Source organism: Aptenodytes forsteri, unplaced genomic scaffold (assembly GCF_000699145.1).
Source record: "Aptenodytes forsteri isolate BGI_AS27 unplaced genomic scaffold, ASM69914v1 Scaffold14, whole genome shotgun sequence".
Lineage (NCBI taxonomy): Eukaryota > Metazoa > Chordata > Aves > Sphenisciformes > Spheniscidae > Aptenodytes > Aptenodytes forsteri.
The window spans coordinates 438347-446971 of NW_008794457.1; the positions used below are offsets into that span (position 1 = coordinate 438347).

The 8625-nt window shown below is 55.7% G+C and overlaps 1 protein-coding gene across 1 annotated transcript; it reads right to left on the reverse strand.

Moving 5' to 3' along the window:
- Nucleotides 1-1069: 1069 nt before the first annotated feature.
- Nucleotides 1070-4712, reverse strand: LOC109279826. Its single transcript, XM_019474981.1, has 6 exons — nt 4586-4712; nt 3846-3947; nt 3252-3305; nt 2733-2837; nt 2183-2229; nt 1070-1884 (listed from the first exon to the last, which is right to left on the reverse strand). Exons 1-6 carry the CDS (start codon nt 4710-4712, stop codon nt 1696-1698), a joined length of 624 nt encoding a protein of 207 aa, XP_019330526.1. The 3' UTR covers nt 1070-1695.
- Nucleotides 4713-8625: the final 3913 nt, after the last annotated feature.

Consider the following 8625-nt stretch of genomic DNA (forward strand, 5'->3'; position numbering starts at 1 on the left):
GCCGAGTACAGGGGCACGATCACTTCCCTACTCCTGCTGGCCACACTATTTCTGATACAGGCCAGGATGCCATTGGCCTTCTTGGCCACCTGGGCACACTGCCGGCTCATGTTCAGCCGCTGTCAACAAAAAGGTGGCCAGCAGACCCCCTGCTGATCCCTTGTTGGACTTCTGCCCCACCCCAGCCTCTCTGGCTGCCCCAGTGCCACATCAGGAGGGTGTGGGATGGCCACCCTCGCGTCCCACCCAAACACAAGCGATGGGTCTCCTTGTCGCGAGGATGGGGTGGGAGCCGTGGCTGAGCAGTGTCTGCTCTAAGCCAAATCCCATGGACCTCTGGGCATGTAGGTTGGAAACAGCCCCCCAAGGAGCGACAGGCAGCGAGATGTTCTGGAGACCCTCCATCTCACTTCCTTTCTGCGGCCAGGGGGAGACCTGGCACATCTCCTTCAGTTCCTCCTCCAGCTCCTTCAGAAGCTGCTGCTGAAGTTTTGGCTGCATTTCATACTTGCCAGTTTAACTTATGCCCTTTCCAAGCTGGGGCACCCCTAGGGATCCTCCTCCATCTGCTCCTCCTCCTCCATGGTTGCAGGTACCCAGGAGGAGGCTGGTGAGGATGTCCTGCAGTTTGGTGGAGCCTGGTTCTGCTCTGCATCCCTGGGCAGCATCCCCCAGCAACCTTGATGCCTCTATGAGCCTCCCCGGTTCAGCACTTTGACCCTCACATCCCACCCCCTTTTCCACTGGTTGCTCCCCCCAAATATTGGGGTTTTTTTTTCCCCAATTTTTCCCTTTCTGTAGCCCTTGTCTGTGTCTTCCTGGCTGTACGTGACCTGAGCTCTGCCCCAGGACACAGGGAGCTCCACCGCCACCACTTTGGGGATGTCTCCCACGGGTAGCTGCTCTGAAACTGGACTGAGCGGGGAAACCAGAAAGTCTCCAGGGCTTGGTGACTATTCCTGCCGGACTTCACTGGGTCTCCATCAGGAGTAGAGAACTGGAAACACTGAGGGTGAAAACATCCCTTTTTATTTCCTTTTTTTTTTTTTTTTTCCCCAAATTACAGGAAAGCTCTACATGCATGAGGACACCCGTCCACTCCCACCATGAAGCAGATCCACGCAGATCACTGCAGCAGCACTTGCATTGCACCTCTGCGAAGCAAACGATGCCTTTCCACCCTTGCTTCTTGTGTTTCAAGCGAGTGAACCAGAGCAAGGTCAACCCACATCACAGCAGGTGCCTGCTCCGGAGAAAATCCAGACAATTGCTCCAGGACCTTTTCAGCACCGAGAGGAGCTTCTCATGGCCACCCCACCCAGCATTTCTAGCACCAAGGGGACACCAAGTGCTTCCTGGACCATGGTGGCCACGCGGTGCACGGTGACATCACTGAAACATGGAGCAAGTTGCTAGAGGAACCCATCGGTGACCGGAGACTGTGAAAGGAGTTGCCGAGGCTTGCCAGTGCTTGGGGCTGCAGGAAGGCAAGGGGAAAACCAGCTGGAAGAGCCCTGTCCTCACCGCAAGAGATGGGTTCTTCCAGGGGAGCATAAAGCACAGTGGTGCAGTCATTTGGGGGTAAATAGGTGGCTTTGGTCGCCAAGATTGCACTTCCGTACAAGCTAACGCCTAGTTTTCGGGGATGATGACCTCGACAGGTGTACAACAAGCTGCTCATCCCTCCCTTCTCCCTCATTTGCCCTCTCCCTCTGGGGAGACATCCACCCCTGCATTGGCAGCACCAGCATCCCTGCTGCTCTGCTTTTGTTGCAACGCTTTGATCTCGGTGTAAACGACATCGGAGGAGGTGGGGTTTGTCCCCTTCTTTTCAAACTCCAGGTTGACGTAGGTCAGGTCCTCGGTCCCTGTCACCGGAGATGCCTACAGGGGAGAGAGCAATGAGTAGAGCCCTGGCTTTCCCTTCTGCATCTCCCCTGCTAGTATTTTTCCACTGGCACAACCATTTGCACTGCCCAAGCATTATCCAGCTTGCTCAGAGGTGCCACCTATTCAGAAGCTTGTAAGCCCCTATTTAGTAGGAATTAATAAGTGTTTAGGACCACATTTTCAGAAAGCAAAGCTGATTTTACTCTGAAATCCTTTAAATGGGTACTCAACAACCAGTGCTGCTTTTTACAGGGACAAGGAAACGATACATGCGAAGCCCTCCCTGGCTTACCGTGCTGAGCTGATTCCCCTCCGCCACTTGCCTGCTTGTGAGCTTTCCTGAAAAAGGAAACATAGTTTAAATAGTAGTTAAAATAATGATAACGATCATTATTTTAAATGAAGAAAACATCTGCATTGGTCCTGCTTTTGTTGCAGGAGAGGATGGGGCTCTGCGGTTAGCTGGCTCTGAAGATGGCCAGGGGGCAGGAGGGTTTGGCAAGGATTTAAAAGCCCTTGGAGGGGCTGGAGAAGAGCTCTGAGCTGGACACTTCTGGAAATGTGGTGATGTGCAAGACCTGTTTCACTTGCACCACGGCTTGTGCCATAACTGGGTTCTCACCAGCAACTGGCCAGAGGGAAGGGAGGGGGTGAACCTTCTCCCCACCCTGGGACAGCTTGTCCAGGAGGACAGACTGTGCAGGGAACACCGAGTGAGCAGGAGCAGTAGGGTATTGAAGATGGACATCTCCCAAGCCTGGGCTTGTCCAGACCAGCAGGTGAGGAGGAGGTGCCGACCAGCTCCCACAGGAGACGGAGGCTCAGCGCGGGCTCAGTCTTACCTTTTCTGTTCCTTCTGCACTGCCACAGCAGAAGGCAAATTATCGGCATGTAAAGAAGCGTCCCGACTGCTAAGCCGAAGATGACACACGGGAGGAAGCTGAGTCCTGCACACACAACCATCACAGAGGCACTCATGAGCTGCCATCCCACCCTGCAGGGATGCACGCTGCCATTGCCCCTTTCGGGGGGGGTGGTGGGTGGGGTGTGGTTCTTTTCCAAACTTGGGCTTCCAGACCCTGAACCACCCGCAGCCCCCACAGCCCCAGGGTGCTGACAAAATCGTGTGGGGAACAGTCTCCAAAAACTCATCTGAACTCAGCCAGGGGGGTAGTCGGACCATCAGAGCGCCTTCCCAGCGTCACAGCTTCTGATCCACTGCTGCCTACCCCTGTTGGCCAGCAGCTCCCACCCACTCATGGGAAAACATCAGGATGTGTTTCCCCCCTTGCTGCTCCTCTTTCTCCCTGAGGATGCCTCCTGCCCCCCACGCTTGCAGCCACGGGGCTGTGGGGACTCACCTGTCCAGGTCTCCTTCTCGGTGACATTGGTCTGAGGTGCCCCAGGGCCACAGCCTGGAAGACAGAAACACAAGTGAGAGACTGCCCAGAGGCAGAGGACACCCTGCTCCCCGCTCTGCTTTGGGGCAGGGACCTGGATCCCACAGCCCTGGCTCTCACGCTCCTGCCACCGCAGCTCCAGCCACCTCAGCATTCGGCTGACGTGCCGCAGCTGGAGGATGTGGCGCGTCCTATTTCAAGGACCCGATGGCCAAGCAGCTCTGTGGTGGGATGCATCTGCCAAAAGGGCTGTGCTGGGTTGGCTCCTCCAGTGCCCGGGATGCTTTTGGGGGAAACGGTGCACGGGGGTACCGGGGGGACTGTTCGTGGTAGCATCCTTCTCTGCCCACTCATCACCCCCATGAAAATGGGAGCAGTGCCACTTACTGGAAACTGTCCCTTGCATGCCGTTTCCAGTGTCTGTCAAGTTTATTCTTGTCTCGAACACCATACACACACAGATTCTTGTGTGGGCTGAACACACGCTGGGGCTGGTGACCTTGATACAGTTTTCTCCCAGAGTCGTGGTGTTGGTTTGATTCCCCACCTCCAGACCTGCAGGTTTGTACCACTTCACAGGTACCATGAGATTCTCCAGACAAATCCTGAACCTGCACTCCACAGGGATGACTGACTCTTCTGGGTGGCTGACTGTCCCTGGAGGAAACAAAAATATAAGTGATAAGTGAAATATAAGTCATATATATGACCTTGCAGGGGTCATATCCCACTGGCACGTGTCGCTCATGAAAGACACGGTGAAGTAACTGTCCTTTCCTCCAGCAGCTGATGCCCTTTTCCGAATCCGGCTGTTCCTCAACAGTGAACGTTGAAATGTTGCACGTTGATTAGTGCCACCCAACGCTGTGCAGCGCACAAGCATTTCTCTGTCTCAGAAATGATTGAAAATGGGAGGATCGGGGGGAAGGACACCTCCTCCTCCTCCTGCAACCTTGGCAGAAGGGTCTTCTGGCACCAGAGCAGGACGTGCTACCGAGGCCACAGGCTCAGGCTCCACCATTTCATGAAGCGTGAGGTGGGACTGGGGGGCTAGCTGTGGGGAACCGGTCAGCCCTAGAGAAGCAAAGAAAACGTAGTAGATGTAGAGCAGCCTCTCTGGCTTCATCCCATCCCCTAATGCTCACTCCGGAGTACTTCAGAATCGCTCCTGAACCTCTGAGCTGAAGTCACTTCACACCTTCTCAGCAGAGTCCTCCCTCTCTTCCCTCTCTCCTCTCCCTTCCTAAGTCCTTTCTCTCCGCTCCTGTGGGTGTTGGTGGGCTTGTGTCTCTTACCACACTTGTTCCATTTGGAATGTCTGTTCTCAGACATGTTTTTTGTGTTCTCCATCTTGCACGTGTACGTTCCCGTACGTGCTTTGTTCACGCTGGCGAAGATGAGCCGGGCAGAACCCTTTTTCATCTCCACACCACCACTTTTGTTCTGCTTTTTTCTGTTGTTTTGAGCAGTATTAAACAACTTCATCTCCCTAGCTGTGCTGCTCGAGCCCGTGTTTGGGCAGACACTGCAAGATGAGACCTAACCCTACCGACACATTGATCGTGTCTGAAATCTGGTGAGCGAGTCCTGCCAAAAAAACCCAAAAAAGGGTTTGTGTTAAGGAATATCCGCATCCTCCACGTGAAGCTGACCTCCTTCGCAGTCATCAGGCTTATAAGCATCTCTTGTTTCCTTTCCCACTCCCGACTGTTTTCTCTCCCTGCTGCTAAGGCAATGCTGGTTCAAAGCCCCAGAGCCTGAAATTGGGTCCCCGTGGGCAGAGCCCACAGCCTGGGCATAGGCAGTTGCAGGGGGGGCCCCCTCTGCAAGGCACATGGCGAGGTGCTGGTGCAGAAGGGGGGGGTTAAATGCTGCAAGAGGAGAGGAAAAAGCAGCAGCAGCCACGTTCCAAACATCCTGCAGGTGTATGCAAAGACGGAAGAGTTGAGGTGAGGGTACAGGGGGACTCACCGGTGGGCAGCCAGGCGAGGAGCAGCAGGGGCAGAAAGCCGCCGGCCAGCCGGACCTCCATGCCGTCTTTCCGACAGCCTCACGGTGACGATGCTGGGCACCCAGCAGGATCGGCTGGGAGGTTCCTTTCTCTTCCCGCAACACGAGGGTCACTGCTCAGCCGAGGCAAGCTGCAGCCCTGCCTGGAGCTCACCTCCTCGCCGCTCGGTCAGGCAGTTCCCTCTGCACTCGCAGGCTTCCCCTTCTCTTGCTTCAGCCTGATTTTTATCTCCTCTCTTCGCTGTTTGACTCCTTCTGCGGTTTCATCCCAGCCACGTGCTCTCAGCCCTGAGATGGACCCGAATAACGCAGCTGAGTACCGCTGATGGCCACTTCCCAGTATTTTAGGTTGCAGCCCAGTAGCTCCCCGTCCCCGGCACGGGCGGGTGCAGGGGAAAGGGCTTCCCCAGTTTCCTACAGCAGCACCTCCCCGTGCCACCTGAGTCCTTTTTGTTTTACACCAGGGAACGGACCCCTTGGAGAAAGCGATGCTGCTGTCACGGCGGGATGACGGGGTGATGTCCACCCCGTCCAGCGTGCTAGCTGAGGCTGGGTTGGGATCTACACACTCTGCCAACCCCCAAACATCGAGGACCGCTGTGGGTTGACGTGGGGATGGGCTCGGTCAGAGCTTTCTGGTTGCTCAGACATGGGATGTACAAGCCCCAGCCAGGCAGGGACCAGGCTCCCCAGTCCGGCTCTGGCCCTGAGCACCCAGGTCCCGGCTCCTGCCCTGTGGGGATGGGGTGCTCCAAGTAGCCCCCTGCATCCCCCTGCCACCTCCGGCTGGAGGGACGTCCTTTCCTCCCCAGAGCTGCATCGACCAGGCCAGACACCGAAAGGACGCGGGTAGCACGGGCAGCGGGCGCAGGGCCCTCTGTGTCCCCAGCCTCTGTGGGTGCAATCTCTGCTGCTCCCTGCAGGCCCTCCGCTGCCCGCCACCGCTCTTCCCCTTTCGTGCTCAGAGCAAAACCTGCTCCCACCTGCCGTTTCCTCCCCTTCAGTTCCCTGTCAGCATTTCCAGTAATCACCCCCCTACCCCATTTTGAAGCCAGACCCAACATCCTCCCTTCTCCAAAGGCGGCACCCCCACATCCCCACATTACATGGCTCCCCTCCCATTTTCTCTGCCCCCTTCCATCCCTGTTTTCTCCCCGTTTTCCGAGATGATGGAGCCCAAACTGAGCATGCGGGATGGGGACCCGCCACCACAGCCCTCCCCGAAACAGAGTCTGGGGAGCAGTATCCTACTGGGACCATCTTCTATCACCAGTGAGCATGGTCCCAACACCACCTTCACCGCAGCACGGGGAGCAGAAGAGGATGGCAGAGCCTGTCCCGCAGGGATGCTCCTGGGTCAAAGACAGAAGGATGGTCGCAGAAAGCAAGCGATGCTGAGAATTTGCGAATGCTGGTGTGCCCCTGGGCTGATCCTGCACCTGTCCGCATGGTGGCTGCGCTCCCAAAGCCCCATGGGCATCTCTGCCAGGGAGAGGGCAGAGTCCTACACACTTGGCTTTGGCTGCACCGCTCCGCACCGTGGGTCTCCCCTGGACTCCCCGTGCCGCGCACGCACAGCCCAGCCACATGCGTCTCCTGGAGGAAAGGGTCTTTGCTGGAGCTTTTCTCCACCAGCCAGTGGAACCTCCTGGCTGAAGCACAGCTGAGGTCTTATCTGGGAACCGACCCACACAGAGAAACAGCAACACCAGCAGGATATTTGCTGACGGGAGGGTCATAAAACTAAATTCTTGTGGGACACAAGAATGACAAACAAGAGGCTCTGTGTCTCTTGCTCTCCCCTCTGGACTTCTTCATCTCTTCCCATGCTCTTTCTGACGTTCAGTTCCTCTCCGCACTTGAATTTTCCTCTCCTCTTGCCTCATGACCAAGCAACAACGCATACTTGTTGCTTCCTTCCCTTTCATTTCTATTCTAGTTCTCACATTCACTATCACTGATGAAGCCGATTGGACACAAGGTGAACTCCTTCATGCTCTCCCCCCATCTCAGAGACATCAGCACCAAGGATCCTGGAATGGGCAAAGCTGGCAGCTGTCCTGGTTTCGGCAGGGATGGAGTTAATTTCCTTCCTTGTAGCTGGTACAGTGCTGTGGTTTGGATTTAGGATGAGACCAATGTTGATAACACAGCGATGTTTTAGTTGTTGCTGAGCAGTGCTTACACTAGTCAAGGACTTTTCAGCTTTTCATCCCCTGCCAGCAAGAAGCTGGGAGGGGGCACAGCCAGGACGCAGGGGGGGGGAGGAGTGAGCGAGTGGCTGTGTGGTACCCAGTTGCCGACTGAGGTTGAACCACGACACAGCATATCTCTTGCCACGGGTGAGGTGGGCAGGACCACTGAGCCATGGACGATCAGCACAGCGGGGAGGGATGCTACGTGCCCCCAAGCCTTGCCCTGCCCCATCTCCAGGCATGGACACCAGCTGGAAACTGCGGCAGGAAAGCAGCAGAAGAGGTGGGTGCCCACATTCTCCTGTCCAAGACCTGCTGCAAAAGCTTTTACCAAGATGCTGCGACCCAAGTGCAAACACCAAGGCACCGAGCGTGACTGTCCATCCTGCTCCACGAGTACTGCGCGTAAGTACAAGCCTTACCTAGATTGCCCTTAGCAAGTTGGATTCTCCACATAATTAGGATAATCTTCTACATCCCAATTGGGAGAGCGGGAGAAACGGGAAGATTGTTAACACAAGCCTCATCTAACTCCCAGGGCCCAGGTTGGGTTTCCTGGCCTGGGGACAAAAGAATGAGTAATTTTAAACTGTAACCTAAGCACATCAGCTGTGGGGGGCTATCTGTAGGTGGCAGACCAAAGGTTTCAGCTCTTTCTTCTAGGTATATCCATTGCCCTCTTCACCCAGAGCCTCGCTGGGTCAGCGCAGACCTCAGCACCCCAAACAGTCACAGATCTGCAGTGAGGAGGTACAAGAGCTCAGCAAAGAACAAGGCAGTGACAGCAAGAACTGTGAGCCCTTCCCCTTCCATGCACAACCTCCCCCTCCCTCATGGACCTGCATGCATCTCCCCGGGGACGGGGGCTCAGCAAGACCTTCTCCAGCGGGCAGTGCTTTCCCAGTCCTCCCAACTGTGGTGCCGACGGAACTGAAGGTTAACGTCTTGCCTGCTGCCGACTCCTCAGACCTCCTCTCCTACCAGAGCCCCTTCCAGCTCCACGGCAACATTTCACAATGCTGCAAAGGGGAAAGGGGAGCAGGAAATTACAATTAACCCCGTTAATAACACGGGGTGCCCCATATTGTCAGGCAGCTACACCATGCATTATGCAATATATAAAGCAAGAC

Bases quoted from the DNA above. Each gene is read 5' to 3' on its own strand.
- LOC109279826 (XM_019474981.1), bottom strand. From the start codon at position 4,712: ATGAAAAAGGGTTCTGCCCGGCTCATCTTCGCCAGCGTGAACAAAGCA. The intron at 3,306-3,845 runs GTCTGGAGGTGG...TCTGTCTTCCAG, and splicing joins GAAGTGGTACAAACCTGCAG to GCTGTGGCCCTGGGGCACCT. The intron at 1,885-2,182 runs GTAAGCCAGGGA...TCTCCCCTGTAG, and splicing joins AGGGGAATCAGCTCAGCACG to GCATCTCCGGTGACAGGGAC.